At 38.9% G+C, this 19,803-nt stretch overlaps 1 protein-coding gene across 8 annotated transcripts in view; it reads right to left on the reverse strand.

The window, feature by feature from the left end:
• Positions 1–19,803, reverse strand: part of SIK3 (SIK family kinase 3) — a 277,323-nt gene that overhangs the window by 50,366 nt on the left and 207,154 nt on the right. For all 8 annotated transcript variants that reach the window (XM_071212345.1, XM_071212343.1, XM_071212341.1 and 5 more), the window contains 2 exons: positions 3,873–3,997; positions 3,212–3,335 (listed from right to left, as the gene is read on the reverse strand). In XM_071212345.1, coding sequence (XP_071068446.1) covers positions 3,212–3,335; positions 3,873–3,997 — 249 coding nt within the window. The remainder of the gene's footprint in view (positions 1–3,211; positions 3,336–3,872; positions 3,998–19,803) is intronic.

Genomic DNA, 19,803 nt, shown 5'->3' on the forward strand with positions numbered 1-19,803 from the left:
TTGCTTTAAAAAACAAACAAACAAAAAAGCTTTTGTTCAGATGTCTGCCTAAATATGTGTTCTAGGTCACAGTGAAAAGTGTGTTTTTTTACTACGGACATGGTCAAAACTATTAAAAAGTCACTGCTCTAGCCACATTAAGGAGTGAACTTTACCCTACAGGCCACTGAGAAGTTTAAACTGGGAAGTGATATGGTCATGTGTGCACTTGTTGTTTTAATATTTGTGTTTTAGAAATATTACTCATACTCATGCAACAATGTGGAGAAGGGATTAGAGATGGACAAGACTCTAACCGGGAATCCATATAGTTGGCTGCTAAGATCTAGGCAAGAGGAAGATAGTATGGTTTAAGGAAATGGCTGTAGGAATGGAGGGCTGAATCTACAAGATTTGGTAACTGATCTGCTATGGAGATGGTGAGAGGGGGAGGAATTGAGGCTGGCTTCTGCCTTGGTTGGATGGTGATCCACTTATATAAGGGGCACAGAATAGAGCAAATCTGGGGAGGGGCTAATTAGATTCAGTTTTGAAAATGCTTCCATTGATGTAACCTTCAAGATATGAAAGTGAAGGCGATCGGTAGCAACTGGTTGGATATACAGCCCTAGATCCCAGAGAAGAGGTCTGAACCAAAGAATTGATTTGGGACTGACCATCACAGGGATCACTGACGCCACGGTAGGAAATAAGATGGCTCACAAAGGGGCTATAAAAAGGTCAAGTACCAAACATTGCTGGGCAGACATGACAATAAAGACCAAGGACTAGCCAGGTGATTAATGGTAAGATCACTGGTCTCCCTGGCCAGAGCAATCTACTTCACTACTTCTCTGCTCCCCTTCGTGGTAAAATTAGAAAGAGTTGGCTCTACTTCCTTTCTCTATTTTCTTCTATGCTTTTCTGTTGTATCCACATGAATCAGGCTTTTGCTTACACTTTTCCACCAAAACCGCACTTCAAGGTTATCAGTGATCTCCACATTTCTACATTTAATATTCAGTTCTCAGCCATCTTACTTGATCTATTAGCAGCACCCCAGACAGTTCATCACTTCCTCTTCCTTGACACATCTTCACGTGGTCTCTCTGATTTAGCTCACTAGCTACTATTCCTTTGCTGATCCCTGTTCATCTTCCTGACCTCTAAAATATCAGTGTGTTCTAGAGCTTAGTCCTTGAACCTCTTCTCTATACTCACGACCTTAAAATGATCTCATTTCAGAGCTTTAAATACTATCTATACACTGATGATTTCCTAGCCCTTACTTGTAGCTTTCTCTATTCAACTGTCTATACAATATTTCAACTTAGATTGTCCAAAGGGCATCTCAAGGTTAACATGTCCAAAACATATCTCCAAAATGTAATAATTCTTCCCCAGTCTTCCCCATCTCAGTTAGTAATTCCATCCTTCAAGCTGCTCAAGCCAAAAACCCTAGAGTTACCTTAACTGCTCTCTCCCTAACATCAAATCCAACACACTAAGTGTTAGAGCCAGACTTCCTGGGTTCAAATTCTAGTTCAGCTGCTTAGTAGCTGTGTTATCTGGGGGCGACTGCTTAATTTCTCCTGGACCCAGTATTATAACCTGTAAAATTGGGATAAATATTGGGAAATTGGGAAAAAATTGGGAAAAAATTGTTATAATAATTGAGTTAATATTTGTAAAATACTTTGAACAGTACCTGCCAGACAGTGTGTGGATCTCTTAAGCTGAACACTTCTTACCATCTCTACCTGCAAAGCAGCGACCAATATCTCTCTTCTGGATTTTTAAAACGTCTCCCTACTAAATGGGTGTCCTTCAGCTCCGCACCCTCCAAACTATTTGCGACATAGTACTGAAAGTGATTCTGAACCAAAGTTACCGTCAAATTCTTTAATTTTTTGTTTTGTGCTTGAAAATTTTGTTATAACACTCAGAGAAAAATAAGTCACTATGTCACTCCTCTGTCAAAACCCTCCAGAATATGCCTTTCATTTAGCGGAAAAATTAAAGTCTTCATACTCACTGACTGAGTCCTCAATTAGCGCCCTCTCACCTCTTTTCTCCGTCCCTCATTCCCTTCCAGCACCCAGGGCTCCTTCTCGTTCCTTAAATTCTAAGCCTACTCCCTTCCTAGGGCTTCTGTTCTTGCTGTTCCTCTCCTAGAGTGCCTGCTTCCTCAACCTTTTAAAGTCTTTCTTGAAATGTCTCTTTTTTAGTGAAGAAGTTTCCTGACCATACTTTAAAAAACAATCTCCCACACAGTAACCCTAAACCCTTTCTCCATTTCATTCCTCTCCTAGCACTTACCATTATCTGATATACTAATAATACTAAGTGACTGATTCTGAGGAGACTTAAATCTAGTCCTAATTTCACCTATTTGTTCTAAAATGCATTTCCCATTGTAGCCAATCAAGTGGATATATACTTTGCATATTCTTCCTTAAAATGAATAGAGACAATTAAGCAAAACTAAGCATACCACTGTCTGTATTGTCTCTGAAATGTTTTCTCTTATGTGATAAAAACTCCAGATTCTGGGCATCTGGTATGTTTTTAATGTTACATTCTTCCAAGAGCTACTTAACCCACTGCCCACTCATTGAAAAAAAACAAACCTTTAACTTTTATAAAATATGGCTCCTGGGATAAATGTCATAGAGTAGGAAATGAAGCAGCAAGACTGAGATGCAAAACCTGCTTTATCCTTTGCATAGAAAACCACATTTCAATGCAGCTCCAGTAAACGGAAATATGATCCTGAAAAGAGGTGGGGAGTAAAGGACAGGGGTGAAACAGGAATTTTTATTGCACTGCTACTGTGTGATAGGCCTAATCACTCTTTACATACATTATGTAATTTTATCCTTATAATAATAACCCTCACAAAACTTTCAGTTGAGGAAATTGAAACTCAAAAAGATTTAGAATCCCAGGTTTCAGCACATGCACACACACACACAAGACTTAGAAATCCATTACCTATCACTGGTAACTAATGTGCAGAGCCCAGATTCAAACCCAGGCAGGGCTGTCTGATGCCAAAGCCTGTACTCTAACCCCTATAATCCCTGCTTCCCGGAGGGGTCAAGCCAGCAAACTGGAACTAAGAAGGGTTGTTAAATGAAGCATTTACACTCCATCACCAAACTCCTGAGATTACTTAGCTGTCTAACTATCCATGAGCTCACTCATAGCTATGTGCTGGCAATCCCCTTACCTGTGGACATAAAAAATGGGATGCGGAACTTTCCACTCAGCACCCGGGCCCGCAGATTCTGCAGTGTGCTCCCATCGAATGGCAGGGCACCACACACAAGCACATAGAGGACAACTCCAAGGCTCTGCAACCCAAACGGAAAGTGCATACAATTAAAATGGTATCAAAGGATACAAGAGAGGCCACTGTAGAGTGCATATGATGATGATGGTGAGTCATGTACAAGATAATGGAACAAACTTTTTTCTTTTTTTTATATGAAATAATGTGGGGCATTGTCAAGATCAATCATCATCAGACTATTTAACGCTTTTCTTGGCTTCCAGACATTAATTTTGTGTAACATAATCTGAATTTCTCTTGGTACTCAATCTCCAGCAGGGAGGCAAGTGGCAATACTAGAATCTCAATTCTTGGCAAGGGCATCCATCCAAGCAGGCCCTTGGAGTTCTTTTGCAACTGCAAAGGGGGATTTGAAACCTGTGGCTCAGCCATTTAGACGAGTGCTGGGAGAAGGAATTTGCACAAAGAATTGGGAATTCAAAGAATAAGTGACCAAGATCCCAATTCACATGGAGCATTGCATGTCTCCATGATGAAGGCAGTCGTCATCAACCCAGGTAACCAGTGCTATGGAGAGCAAAAGAAGGCAGTTACTTACCCAGATGTCCACCTTGGGCCCATCATATTCCTTTCCTTCAAAGAGCTCTGGGGCAGCATACGGAGGGCTGCCACACCAGGTTTTCAGCAGCTGCCCAGGAGTAAAGAGGTTACTGAAGCCAAAATCTAGGAAGGGAAATGGACATAACTTAGGTCATTTTAACCAGCAAACACTAGTTGCCAGTCACTAGTGTTTCAGACTCTTCAAGGTTCAGAATCTTTAAGCTTCAATATAAAACGTGAAAAGAAAAAATTACAAACTATATAGGTAGCCATTTAAATTTATAAAGTAAGGGTGAAATAGAGATATAGATCTCTATTTGCTGTAAGGCAAATGGTATCTGGCAACTCAAAGTAAACATGACTGGTTGATATCTGCAAAAACAGCACTGTTACCTTCCTGTCTGGGAAGGCAGAGGAAGGCGGGTGGGATTTGTTCCTTTAAAGCAGGTAATGACTGACGTTAAGACCACATCAGAAATGGAAAATACATGCAGTCTACCAAATTAGATTCAGAATTACTGAATTATTTTTCTTTCTTATGGTGAACACATTTATGGCCACTAGAGACATAGTGAATTACAAATTAGATAATGTGATCTTATCATCAGGATGGCTTACTCAAAATAAAGAATATGCAACTTATTTACAAATTGAACCAAGAACATTTACATTTTAACATCGATTGCCTATGGGCTTCAACTTCCGCCTTTTCCTTCCCCTCCCACTGCTTTCAGAGAGAGTAAATGGGAGGCAGGAGCAGTGAGACTGGAGGAAGGATATTACGAAAATAGGCAAGGATGGCCTGACAAAGGGTAGAAGGTCCCTGACTCATAACCCTTCCAGGTATGAAGAACCTGCATGTGTGACAAGCTAGGTGCCCTCACCGCCACAGAAACGCCCGCCGACCCCAGGCTACCACGCTCCCTGCAACCACAGTATCTGAAAATGCTACGACCAACATACTCTTTGAGACTCTTTCCTAATTTTTACCCTCTTGTTGATAACTCTGTCCCCTTTTGCGATTTGCTTTTCTTCTCTCTACCCTCCAAAGAAGGTGCTTTCTCATAGACATTTCCCCGATTTTGACTGCTCTTCTTACTCTATTTTCTCAGGCCTAACTCTTCTGATCCCACAGTTTCATTTAGCACTTCTTTGGAGATAATTCCCCAAATTTTTAACTCAGGCCCGGCTCTTACCTTCCTTGCATGATCTTCCGATAACTGCCTGGGAAGAAGCCCCGCAGAGCCACCATTTGCCAAAACCCAGTCTACTCTTCATTCATGGCACTGCTATCCCAGTGTCCGAGAACCCTGGAGTCACCGTTAATTCCTTTCTCCCCCTCAATTCCAACCTCAAGTTGGTTAAAAAAAACCAAAAACTTAACAATAAAAAGACAACCCTTTTTAAAAATAGGCCAAGGATGTAAACATTTTTTTTAAAGATTTTATTTATGTCCCCCCACATTGTCTGAGGTCACTGTCTGCTCTCTGTATCTGCTCATCTTCTCTTCAGGAGGCACGGGAAAGAACCCAGGACCTCTTATGTGGAAGAAAGGTGCTCAACCACCTGAGCAACTCAGCTCCCTGGTTTTTTGTGTCTCATTGTCCTTCCTCTTTGTGTCTCTTTTGTTGTGTCAGCTCACTGCGCCTGCCTGCCGTGTCAGCTCGTCTTCTCTAGGAGGCACTAGGAACCAATCCTGGGACTTGTATGTGGTAGGCAGAAGCCCAATCACTTGAGCCATATCCACTTCCCTAAACAGACATTTTTCTAAAGAGGAAATACAAATGGCTAAAAAAGCACATGAAAAGATGCTCAGCATCAATAATTATTAGGAAAATGCAAATCAAAAACACAATGAGATATCATTCCACACCCACTAAACTAGCCACTATTAAAAAAAAAAAACAGAAACTACAAGTGTTGGAGAGGATGTGGAGAAACAGGAACACTCGTTCACTGCTAGTGGGAATGTACAATGGTACAGTTATTGTGGTGGATCCTCAGGAAGCTAAATATAGAATTACCAGTTGATTCGGCTATCCCACTACTTGGTATGTACTCAGAAGAAATGAAAACAGGGACTCAAACATATATATGCACACCAGTGTTCACAGCAGCATTATTTACAATTACCAAAAGGTGGAAGCAACCCACATGTCCATCAACAGAGGAATGGAGAAACAAAATGTGATACTTAAATACAATGGAATATTATTCAGCTGTAAGAAGGAATGAAGTATTAATGCATGGAACAATATGGATGAACCTCAAGGCCCTTATGTTGAGTGAAATACACCAGGCACAAAAGGACAAATATTGTATGATCTCACTAATATGAATTATAATAAGCAAACTCATAGAGGTAGACTCCATAAGATAGGTCATCAGGAGATAGAATGGGGGTAGAGAAAGGGGAGCTGATGCTTACTCTGTGCAGAATTTATAATTAAGTTGATTGCAGTGGTTTGGCGGTAGACAGGGGAGGGTAGTACAACAGTGTGAGTGTACTTGGCAGCGCTGAGACAGGCGGGTGTGCATGGTTGAAAGGAGAGATTCTGGGTCGTATATGTTACTAGCAGGAAAGCTAGAGGATAAAACATGGGATTGTGTAACACATCTTTTTTGGTGGATGAGGACTGTGCTTACTAATATAAATATAAGAACATTCTTTTGGGAGCTGAAACAAAAGAATATCACTAATACAGGGTGCTAATAATAGGGTGGTATATGGGGGGAAATGTACCTAAAGAAAAATATGTATTATAATTAACGGTAATATTTTAACATTCTTGCATCAACTGTAACAAAGGTACCACAGTAATGTTAAGCGTCAACATGGGGGGGCGGTATAGGAATGTTGCATATTTTATTCTTTGAAAATGTTTTTATGTCACAGAAACAACCAAATTTCTATGTAAGTTATACTGTTAGGCAGGGCCTTTTAAACACCCTGAACGTTATACAGCTTTGTATTTCTATGGAATATAAATGTAGCCTTGTTGCTCTAGGTAGGTATTCTGGGTAGACAGAGGCCGACATAGTAGCTAACAAGATATTAAACTTCCTTCCTGGGGAAGTCCTGCTACTTTCTCAAGTAAAATGGCCAAAAGCTCTGGACTGTACAAGCCTTGCCTAATAAAGAAAAATAGCTAAAAATAAGCTAAGCCCTCGATCTTAATGATTGTACTTATAAGGAATCTTTTTCCTGTAATAATTAAATGAAGCCTAATTATAATTAATGCCTAAAAGTTGCCTCCTGAAAACCTTGTTACTCAAATGTGGCCTCTCTCTAAAGCAAACTGTAAATGAACTCACTACCTCTCCCCTGGCGTGGGGCATGACTCATTCCCAGCCATCGTAGGTAAGCCACAGGGCCCACAACAGCCTCATCCCTCGGAGGGTTCTGTCGGGAACTATATGAAAAGCACTTCCCCAGGATAACACGGTTCACTCCTTCGCAGGTTGCCTAATCATGATCCTTCCACTTCTTTTATTTGAGCCTGTGGTTTTCAATGTACTTGGTAAGTTTACTTCCCAGGCACTTAAAGCCCTTGGAGTCATCCTATGCCGGTGGGGCCCTGAAGCCCAGCTGATGCGCAGCCAACTCCTCCTCTCTTTCAGATATGCCCTGGACAACTAACAGAACAAGTGGAGAGGGACCAGTCCCATCCCCAAAGCAAGGAGCGTCTTCACCGGCAAGCGAAACAATTCCATTCCTCTGCCCCATAATAACTCAGTGCCTTCATGGCCTGGAGCAGTCCGAGTGGACATCGCCCCAAATCCCTCACGACTAAGTGAAGGACAACAGTAAGGGGGAAAGCAACCGCTGACTACAGCAGATTTACTGTTACTGTAGTTCTTATCTTGTGTTAACTGTGTAACTTGTAACAAACATACAAAAATAAATTTAAAAAAGAAAGAAAAAAAATAAGGCAAGGTCAAAGATGGTTTGACTATTCTTTTTATTCTGTCAGGGAGGGGAAGGCATAAACTTAGTAGCACGGACTTGTTTATTGTATCTACAAAAAAACAGGAAATCTTTACAAATGAAAAAAGTATCAAAGGAAACCCCAGCTTCACAGATGGCTGCAGGCTTAGACTGCTATTAGGTGTTTACATGAGAAATGAGTGTGTGAGAATGAACGATACGATCAGGGCCTGACAGCTAAAGAAGGCCACATTGGGAATCACCTGCTTCCATAGCCAAATAGCTGGCTTCAACAGCTGGCCTCGATGCCCATAAGATTTCAGTAAACACTTTAAAAAACAAAACAAAAAAGAACAGGACGGAACAACACAGTGAACCCTATTGTAAAAGATGGAACTAAAGTTAATAGTTTAGTTATTAAAATGTTCTTTCATGAGTTATAACAAATGTACCACACCAATGCACTAGTGCAAGGTGTTAACAATAGGGTGGTAAATGGAAACTCTTTATTTCACGTATTTTATGCATGATTTTTCTGTAAACCTATAACTTCTCTCTTAAAAAACAAAACCAACAACCAACCACCTGCTTGCTCTTATTTCCAAGCAAAATCCTCTCGTTTTGTAAACCTGTCTCTCCTATAATCATTCCAAGTATTGTTCTTACTCCTGACTCTTGAAGGTATTAATATTATATATTTAAGCAAAATCTCCTTCTTCCAGCTGATGATGATGGATTTTTTTTTCTTTCTTCAATGAATGATCCTGGGGTATCCCAATACATTCTTTAATGTACCAAACCTAACAGGATGTGACCCACTCTGCTTCAACACGCATAACAGCATAAACGGACAGTTTCACTGAAAGCATATTGCTATCTTGTGTTCCCTACTAATGGTCCTTTATAAGTATTTCACATTAATCTTCAATATTGCTGTGAATTTTATAAATTAAAACTTTGGCAAGTTCATTGTCCATTCAGCTATTACATACCTTGTTTTCTGAAATTTCAAATTACCCATGTGAAAGAAAGCTTGAGTTAAGAATATATAATAAGTCTGAAACTCATTTTGAAAGTTCAGGTCCTTCTGATTAACACTTCAGGGGTCTGAATAATTGGAAAGGAGAACACCTCCACTTTATTCTCTTAGCTGCTTGCCTTTGCTTGCATGTTGCTACAACCATAAAAGGGTTGGAAGGAACAAATAAAAGCACTTAAAACTCAAACGAGTCTATTTTGGATTCTGTTGGTAATTTAGGGGAGGATTAGGGGGTTGCTGGGGTATGTGGCAGGAAACAGGTGGGAGCAGGTGCAGTGGGGAACACAGACCTGGAAGAGGATCGCTATGATTTTTGCCAGCTTTTAGTTGTCTGCACATACAGACAACTGAAAAAACTGAAAGATGACACAACTTAGAAGAGAAAATTCTCAAAGCAAAAGTTAGGGAGAAAAGAATGAAGAATTCTTGCTGGCTTGGATAGAAAGTGCCAAGGAAGCAGAGAAAGCAAAGTTTTTAGAACTTAAGCATGATCAGTTACCTTGGACCTAGAAAACCATAATTCCATTGAATGTGATTTTTCATTTAACTGCTCTTATTCATAATGTCTTTCATTATTTCTTAAAGTTTCTTATTCATAAAGTCTCTTTCATAGTCTCTAAACAAGTTCCTCCATTTTCTTCACTCTTTTATTTAACAGGTATTTATGGAGCCCTTCCAATGGATACAGAAATGTGTTAGTTCCTAGGAAAGAACCAAAAGGCATAAAGATACGTTCCACTCAAGAAAGAAGTGGAATTTAGTTGAATAGCCAGGATATGGAGATGGAAGAGGGTGGAGGGGTGGGGGTGAGAGTGGGAGTGGAGGAGAACGGGTATTCTGAGTGGTGGCTGGTGAAGGGCAAAGGCAGATGAGTTACAATTAGCTTGCTAAGTTCAAGGGACACTAAAAGAGACTGACCCGGGCACAGTACAGGGTTTGTTGGGCTGTGTGGTAAGAAGAGTGCATAGCAATCAAGTCAGATAAAATACAGCTTTAAGTGACAGGACGAGGGCCTTAGACTTCATCCTGTGGGTCACTACTTTTATTTCTTTCCTTTTCTTTTCTCCTCAAATTAAAAAAATTTCATTAGACTACATATACAAAGAACTTGATTATGAATTAGTTATAATCTTGAGTTTATGTAATTATCATTGTTCCACTGAAGGCCTACTTTTTAGGTTTTTTAATCCCCATATAGCTTTATTGAGGTATATTTCACTTTCCTTAAAACTCACCCGTTTGAAGTGTATCATTCTATGGTTTTTCGTCTGTTCACAGAGTTGTGCAACCATCACTACCATTTTAGAAAATTTTCATCACCCCAAAAAGAAGCCCCATCCCAATTGGCAGTCACTCCCCATTTCTCCCCCAAACCTTCATACAAATCCCTCTGTCCTAGGCAAACACTAATTGAGTTTCTGTCTCTCTGGATTTGACTATTCTGGATATTTAATAAAAATGGAATCTTACAATATATAGTCTTTTGTGACTGGCTTCTATCTCTTAGCATAATGTTTTCAAGGTTCATGCATGTTATAGAGTGTATCAGTATTTCATTCTATTTTTATTGCTGAATAATATTCTAATGCATGGTGTTATTAGTCAGCCAAAGGGGTGCTGAAGCAAAAAAACCAGAAATAGGTTAGTTTCTATAAAGCGTATTTATTTGGGAGAGAAGCTTACAGTTCCCAGACCATAAAGCATAAGTTACTTCCCTCACCAAAGTCTGTTGCCATGTGTTGGAGCAAGATGGCTGCCATCCTGTGCAAGGCTTCCTGGGTTCCTTTCTTCCTGGAGCTTGTTTCTCTCTAGGCTCAGCTGCTCAGGCCTTTGTCTCTACAATTGCACACTATCAGGCCAACAGCTTGTCTCTCTTCCCAGGGCCTCTGCCATGTCTAAGGAGCAGTCTTTATTCCTCTGTGTTTACTTCCTGGGCTCCAGCATCAAAACTCCATCTCTCTTCTCTACCACCAGGGGGCAGGGACTCAAAGTCCTACTGATGTGGCTCAATCAAAGCTCTAATCATAATTTAATCACACCAGGTACAGACCAGTTTACAAACATAATCCAATATCTATTTTAGGAATTCATAAATAATACCAAACTGCTACACACAGCTATGCCACATTTTATTTATCCATTCATCAGTTGTTTCTACTTTTTGGCTATTATGAATAACGTTACTAGGTAAGATTTTGTGTGGCTGTTATGTTTTCATTTCTCTTGGAATATACCTAGGAGTGGAATTGCTGGGTTATACAGTATGGTCACTCAATGTTTATCCTTTTGGAGGAACTGCCAGACTATATTCTAGTTTTTGCAGATTAACTTATGCAAGGGCTCGCCTTCAAAGATACCCATACAGTGAGTTTAGAGAACAGCTCCAGGACAAAGCTTAAAGGCCTGCCTCCCTGATCCTTTTTGTACATGCATCTTGTCTTGGGCCAGCACACATGAACCTAGGAATTCCCCCCCATTCACACAGATACAAATGTCCTTTCTTCCCTAGAAAATAGTTTTCTCATGGTCCTAGGTACTTGTACTGTATGTCCTACAGCCAGAAATCCCTTGCTCTGGCAGCCACGCTCTCCCACAGCATTCTGTAGGTGTGCTCCGTATGCTGCCTTCTACATGCAGGGCAATTTCAGGAACAGAGAGTCCCACAGGCCACCACCAGACAGAAGGGGCCAAACATACATGCTCCCAGTATGTGCAAGAGGATTACTCTGCTCCCTCTGAACCAGGACCAGAGACCGACACTGACAGCCTGAGCTGGTGAAGGGATGGGGGAGGGCCAGCAAGGATTCTGCACGATCCTACCAATTTTAAGAAGCTTTTTCCCTTGGTTAGGCACTTACCCTGTTACTACAGTCCTTTAACTGTTTTCTGGAGCTTTGAGAAAAATGTTTCTTCCAGTTCCTGCTGGTTGTTCAGATCTTTTGTGGGGGATGGAGCCCTGAAGTTTCTTACTCTGGCATTTTGATTGGGAAGAAAAACTGCCAGACTCTTTTCCAAAGTGGCTGCACCATTTTATACTCTCACCAGCAATGTATGAGAGCTCCAATTTCTCCACATTCTTGTCAACATTTGTTATTGTCCGTCTTTTTGATTACAGCCATCATAGTGGGTGTGAAGTGGTATCTCACTGTGGTTTTGATTTGCATTTCCCTGGTGGCTAATGATGTTGAGCATCTTTTCATGTGCTTATTGACCATTTGTATATCTTCTTTTGAGAAATGTCTATTCAAATCATTTGCCAATGAAAAAAAATTGGATTTTCTTTTTATTATTGAATTCTTTATATAATTGTTGACACAAATTTCTTGGTATGATTTATAAATATTTTCGCCCATTCTGAGGGTTGCCTTTTCACTCTTTTGGTGGTGTCCTTTGACACCAAAATTTAAAAAATTTTGAGGAACTCCAATTTATCTATACTTCCTTTTGCCACATACGCTTTTGATGTTGAATCTAAAAAAACACTGCCTAATCCAAGGTCACAAAAATTTCCTCCTATGATTTCTTCTAGGAGCAGTTGTTTTTTTAATAACACGATGAGTATCCCTGAACCTACCACCAAAATAAAAACTAACCTCTTGATAATTACCGACATCTAACAATAAGCAATTCCAACTCCTCTCCTTATCTTGCCTCCAGCCACTGATTTTCAACCCTGCCTGTATATCAGAATCACCAATGGCATTTTTAGAAAGTATTTAGGAAAAAAAAAAGTATTTAGAATAATCCTCAAGCCTTACTTCAAACCTACTGAATTCCCTGGGAATAGCAAGGTCATCTGAATATTAAAAACCGAAACAAACAAAACATGATTCTTTCTGAAGAGGTTTGAGAACCACTCTTACAGGCAACGGGGAGTCATTGGGACTTTTGGAACAGGCAGGTGAATGGTAAAATTAACCTGAACTCAAGATTAGTGAAGGTGCGGGATGAATATAAGGCCTAGGAAAGGTGGGATATTTAACAATATTTAACAATATTTCAAGAAAAGAGTGGAGAGCACTTGGTAACAGACTGAAAACATGGGATGTAGAAGGGAAGAGTAAAGGGCATGACTGGGTGGGTGGTGAACTTAAGAGAGAGGGAACAAGTTGAATTGGAAAGAGAAAGAATTTTGGGGGCCTACATCTTGAATTTGAGAAAATGGTAAAAAAAAAAAAATTTCATTTGTTTCGTACGTTCACAACTTTTACTATACACTTAAATTGTTTATGTATGCTCATATATGAATGATACACTTCAATACTTTTTTTTTTAATGAAAAAATTCAAGTGGGGATACTCTGAGGAATTAGTGAGTTATAACAATAATTTTTTTAGAAGGTAGCGGGGATTGAACCCAGGACCTCATACATGGGAAGCAGGAGCTCAGTCACTGAGCTACACACGCTTCCCAATGAGAGCTGGTTTTTTGTTTGCTTGTGTTTGTTTTGGTGAGGTACCATGGATCAAACCTTGTATACAGGAAGCAGGCACTCAACCATTTGAGCCACATCTGCTCCCCAATAAAATTTTTAGAAAGAGTACAAATAGAGAAAAAGGAAGACCAGGTATTAGGGCTTAGGAAACAACCATAGGAAGCAAGTACACAAAAATGATACAGCAAGAAGGAGAGCAAATGGGTGATTACAGGAAGAAAATCAGAAAAATATCATCATAGCAAGGAGGCTGAGAGAGGAAAATGGCATTTCAACACAGGAAAATAGCTGGCAAAGCATCCACATAAGATCATCTAAGTATTATGCAACTTTTTTCTGGGGAAGACCATGACAACATAATTACTCTGGGAAGAAATGGAATAATTTCCCCTCAGAATTTTTGTTGGTTTAAAGAAAGGATTAGAGTGTGAACATAATTCAGATTCACTCTGAATCATTTCGAATGTCATGCTGTGACTAAAATGAGGCATTTCTTACCAAGTTTGAAGACAACCATTAAATAATAATCCTACATTATTGGGAAATTCATCCAAAGTAATTAAAAATGAACAACTTGGCTACACAGTTGAGTGCCAAGAATCCCGGAGGGAGCCAGGTGTCCTGGGAATATCTAGAAGTGGGTAGTCCTTGGCTCATCTCTCTGAGTACGTCTCCCGTTTGTGCAGAATTCTGAATACCACATAATAAGACAGACGTTTTTAAAGGAGTCTCAGTCAAGTGCTGCGCTACAGTGCCTTGCATTTATTACCTCACTGAGACGAGCATCATTCTGGTTTTCTACCCAGGAAAATGAGGTTCAGAAGTTAAGTAACATGCCTAAGTTAAAACAGTTAACAAGGACTAGACTCAGCCTATAATGCCAGTCTCAGTGCCCTCAAAGTGCCCTCACTTCTTGTACAGTCACGTATATGTTTATATTTAAGGAGATATTTAAACTGTTTTTATTACACTATGACTATTTTTATTAGAACATCCAAATTCTTAGCTATTACAGTCTACTGGTTTTCATCTTACTCTGGACTATCAGCCCTCTACTCTGCTTATGCTACTCCCAAAGGCATAGAGTGTTTGAGGAATACTGTGTGTTCACAAGTTTCTTCAAAAACAGTGCATAGAAACGAATAGTAAGCACTGTGTAAAGAGGGGAAAAGATGAATTTTCCAATACACAGCATAGGGACAATTAGCTAACCATATGGAAAAAAAATTAAAAAGGACATCTTCACACTTATATCCCCAAATCAGTTCCAGGTATATCATAGCCCTAATGTGAAAGGTAAAACTATAATTAAAAAAAAATAAAACAATAAAGAAGTATACCTTTATACCATTTGGGGATGGAAGGCTTCCTTAAATAAAAACAAAAGTCACTAATCATAAAGGGAAATGTGGTAATTTTTGATACATTAAATTTACACTAAAATGTATCTTTTTTGAAAGACATTTTAAAGAGAGTGAAAAGAGAAACCACAAAGTGAGAGGTGTTTGTTAACATATAAAACAAAGGACTTATATCTAGACTATTATAAACTAAACAAGCAAAAACCCCTATCGTGAATAAGATGTTAGGTAACCCAGGAGCAAAACTGACCAAAAAACTTATTTAAGCAGGCACTTCACAAAAGAGGCCAAACAGACAGGAAAAGGAGCTCAACCTCATTTTTAAAGAAAAATTTAAAAAATTAAAGCAATGAGATAGTTATACTCCCCAGACAGACAAAAACTAAACAGTGTAATAACAAGGGCAAGCAGAGGTAAGGCCATGGGGCAAGGAGAACTCGCACACACGCTGGGCACCAGTTTGGCATGACTGAGTAAAAGCTGAAAACATGCACATTGTACAGGCCAGCATTTTCACTCCTAAGTTTATACTTATAAATTATTAAGAAAGTACACTGATATTTAAGAGTGCACCAGGATAAATATTTAGGAATGCTCACTGCAGCTGTTGGCAAGAGCTTCAAACTGAAATATGAAATATCCACCAAGAGATACAATGGAAAAATTACTTAGGGTATATTCATATCATGGAATGTCACACAGAAATAAAAATAAATAAATCATGGATATACAAAACAAGAGGGACAAGTATATTGTTGCATGAAAAAAGACAAGATAATATATACAATATGATTCCATTCATACCCAGTTCAAGCAAAAACTAAAAAAGAAAACTATATTGTATAAGGATGGGCCATGACATATCACATTTAACATAAAATGGCATACTTTGGAGTAAAACTCTGAGGGATGCATTATATAGGGGGTAAAAACTATTAAAAATCAAAACAAAAAGAAAAGCAAGTAAATGACTAGCACAAAATCCAGACAGCGATGCTCCCTCAAAGGAATGGTGGGTGTATGTTTCTTGGCCTAAGCGGTAATTACATGGGGGTTCGCTCTACAGTGATTCATTAAAATGCAAGTAGATATTTAAGGCACATATAAATTACAAAGACTATTTCATAAGAAATGTAGGCCTTTGGGGAGCCATTTCAGGAGAACTTCCGCTCCACTAGCATTATGGCAATGAGAGCACAGAGCTGGTCCTTTTGTTGACTCTGGATTTCCTAGTGCCTAGAACACTCCCTGAGAGAAGAGGAGACACTGAAACAGTTTAGAAAGAAATCCCTAATTAATGAAGAAGACAGAAGTAGGGAGAGAAGGGGGAAAGGACAGAGACTATGTAAAAGGAAATTAATGCATGAGAACTCAGAGCAGCTCTCAGTGAATAGCTAAGAGGTTAGGAATTGAGAGCTATTTGCTAAAACGGGTCCCACTGAAGTTTTTGTTGAAAACAGCAATAATTCTGTATAACTAGCAAACTATAAAGACTTTATATAACAGTGATAAAGTTTACAGTTGTTGTTAAATACCATTTATTTTAATGACATGTATACTTCCTGTCCTGGTACAATGGCAATTACTAATAGGTGTAAGTGATAAGTGGTTTGCATCATTAAAATATTAGTTTTGCTCTTATACCTATAAAATAACTATTTCTCAATAATCCAAATTAATAACAAAGAGAGCTTACAGATAATTTAAAAATTTCTATTTGTCTATAGTATCACTGGCCTCCCCAGTGAAACTAGAGATGCTAACAACATCTACTATGTTAACAAAGAACAACATGAAAGAGACTTAGATTTCCCTTCTTTTTCTTCAATGTGTCCAACTTAAGGTAAACAGGCTTGATTAACTATCAAATCAGAAAACATGGATGGCCAGAAGAAAGAGAAACAAAATTAAAACACTTGATAGCTTAAAACAAACAACAAAAAAAAAACCCAAAAATCTGGAAAACAAAGCTGATTTTGAGAAACGTATGAAATAATCTTAATAATCAATTTTTTTAGTATATATATTTTTCTGATTATAACCCTTTAATTATTCAAATCCCATAGTAACAAGGCAGTCAACAGATAGCTCCTAAACATTTCTTTAAACTTAAAGGCACTTTGTATTTGTCAATACTTCTCTTTCAGGATTCCAGAACCTGCAGAGTCCCAATGGGTGCTGGAATGTCCCAGCTTATGCCAGCCTGGGAGGGAGAAAGGGAGAACAACTGTGGTCACGCGAATTGACGGGGTTCTAGGGAATGCAAGTAAACTAAACTCTACTATAATAGGTTAAAGTTTAGTTCACAGGGCTCAGTAGGAAGAGCACGATGGGGCCTAGGGCTGGAGCAATATAAAGGAAAATAAACAGAAGAGTGATGACGTCAATGTAAGGCATAAGCAAGAACAAACTGAACAAAACTGAAACTTATGGCAGAGAAGAGCTCAGACTCATAGTGTATGTTCAAAGGGTTAAGTCAATACAGTTTATAGTATGGAAATGCACTAATAAATGCCAAGGGGGGTGAGTGGCTAACATCAAAACCTTATCAGGAATTACTGTCCTCTTATGACAATAGGGGGCAAAGTAAGTAGATATGTTTTATCTACTTGATATGCAATCATTAAAAATTATTTCATGGAGCAGTATTGAGAAAATACTTAATATAAAGGACAAAAGCAGCATATAAAACTATGTATGTACTGATTATATTTATGGAAAAGATGGCATGGGATAAAAGACTAAAGGAAAAAGGCACTCAAAATGGTAACAGTTTTACAGGTAAGACTGCAGTTTGAATATCTAAAAATATTTTTTGTTGTTCTTGTCGTTTAAATTTCCTATAGTGTGCTAAGATTATATTATATTTAGAAGCTTTTATCTTAAATATAAAAACTTCAAAGCATCATCTTGAATCATAAGAACCTAAAACATTGAGCAGTTATTGTTTCAGAAAAATATCAGTACAAACACCAGTAAGTGTTTGTTTATTGGCAATGCAAAAGATTTATGATCTACAGACTCAATCTTAAAATGATGACTGCCCTGAGTTACAGAAATAAAGGGAGAAATGACAGAGGAAACTGGAAAAGATGGAGACTCATAACCACACAACAGAAGCCTTCTACTCTTCAAGTAGCCTCTGGTCATTTACTCTTCCACACAGAAGTGGCTCCTAACACAATCTGTCTCTTTTCCAACTCCAACACCCTGGTTGGTTAGCATTTGTCTGCAGGCTGAAACCGGCAACTTACATCCCTTTCTCTTAATACAAAGCAGCAGGTTCTAATTTGAATCATATGCCTGTCTTCCAGGGATGGCTTAAAAACCAGAGAGCTCTACTATCAATTTCCAGACATGAAATTCTTTGTTCTAGGCAGATCAGGAGCCTGCGGCTTTATAATATCCCTAAAAATAAGTATATCATCAACTGGGTATGAAGCGTGAGTAGCACTAATTTAAAATTCAGGACAACTGCAACAGGAAATTTTCTTATTTGGCCCACCACTTCAGAACGATACCCGTGGCTTCTTTCTTGGCTGACCAAGGAGGAATCCAAAGCAGATGTGAACAGATTAGGCACAGCTTTCAGCCAGGTCCAATGTTCAGTTTTAAGGCAATATAGTACAGCTGCGATTGACAGCCAGTCAGCCCATGCTTCCCCCAAAAGGCAACCTGTACTTCACTTCCTGGCTGTAGTAAGTAAACAGAAATGGGGGACTGGGGGGACAGAAATGGGGGGGGGGGGCGCGGAGAGGGGGCTGAAGAAAGAAGTGGTAAAATATTTATTTTTCCTAAATGAAAACAGAAAACATTGTGACAAGAGCCTTCATATTTTAAAATCTGAAAGTTTCTGAGGACTCAAACTCAACATACTGCACTTACAATTAGAGACAAAGGTCAAGAACACAAATAATTTGGGCTCTTTGATTAATTTCTCAATGGATGAAAAGGCAGAAAAACCAAGCTATCAGGTGATCTTGCTAGAAACAATTCAAAGAACCAAAGATCAACACAGCCTAAGGACACTATATAATGAGGATTCAGATGGTTATTATAGGCTGTTGAAGTGAAACACGATGCAGACAAGGACCTAATTCTGCTTTTCCAACCCAATATAACTGGCCTAGAAAGCATGTGACCCAAAAGCTTTGTTCATAATTGAACAAAAAAGGGAGTCCACTGTGTGGATCTCAGGATTACAGTAGTGATGAAGAATGAGTTTCAAAGTTCCCAGCAGTTAGTTCAGTCTTGAAAACGGGTCTTGGGAAGTCCTCAGTGTTTAGCAATCACTTCAACCCCTGGCTGAACTTCCTGAGTAGGAGCTAATGGAGAAGTAATGCCAAAGACTACTGACTCACAGCTGGAGCATATATACACAAGAGAAAATTCCTGCCTGGGAAAAAGAAAACCCAAAAGACCAAGTAATCTGCTTATTTGGGGGTGGGTGGGAGGGGGGAGGTTGGTTTAGTTTAAGAAACCAGGGAAGGTCAGACCTGAAGTGGGGAGGGTAACAATAATGAGATTAAAAGAACATATGAACCTTTTTGGAAAAGTATGTAAAGATGTATTCTAGTATTTTTGTTGCAGCTGCTGCTATTAGACCATACACGGGGCTGCTCCACACCAGTCACTTCATCTTAGCAATCTTCCTGACCCTCCCCAAAGCCCTAGGACAATGGATATAGAACATGATCACTATCACTGTGGAACAGGAAAGTTAGAAAGACAAAAGTTGCTAGTCCAGTACTAGATTGGTGTTTTCAGTGAATGATTTATCAATCCCTGCCCCCAAACATTTAAAATACCTTAGCTGTTAGGATTACTAAACTCAGCTGTTATTTTAATGATTAATAAACTACTCTCCTACACTCTATTATAGATAGCACTACCCCAAGCCTCCTCATTAAAAAAACAAAAACAAAAACAATCCTCTGCAACATAAGATCTTTCCATCAAATTCAGTATTGCATAGACACATCAAGGAATGGGTTCTAATGAGACACTTTATATAAGATCTACAGATAATTCAATGCAATCCTTGAAAACATGGACTATTATAATCATGATTCCAAATCATAATACTTAAAACAATAAAAATTCATCATTCAATCAGGTAAGTTTCTAAATTGATAGGTAAATAATATGTATAAGATTTTAGAGTGG

Source organism: Dasypus novemcinctus, chromosome 27 (assembly GCF_030445035.2).
Source record: "Dasypus novemcinctus isolate mDasNov1 chromosome 27, mDasNov1.1.hap2, whole genome shotgun sequence".
Lineage (NCBI taxonomy): Eukaryota > Metazoa > Chordata > Mammalia > Cingulata > Dasypodidae > Dasypus > Dasypus novemcinctus.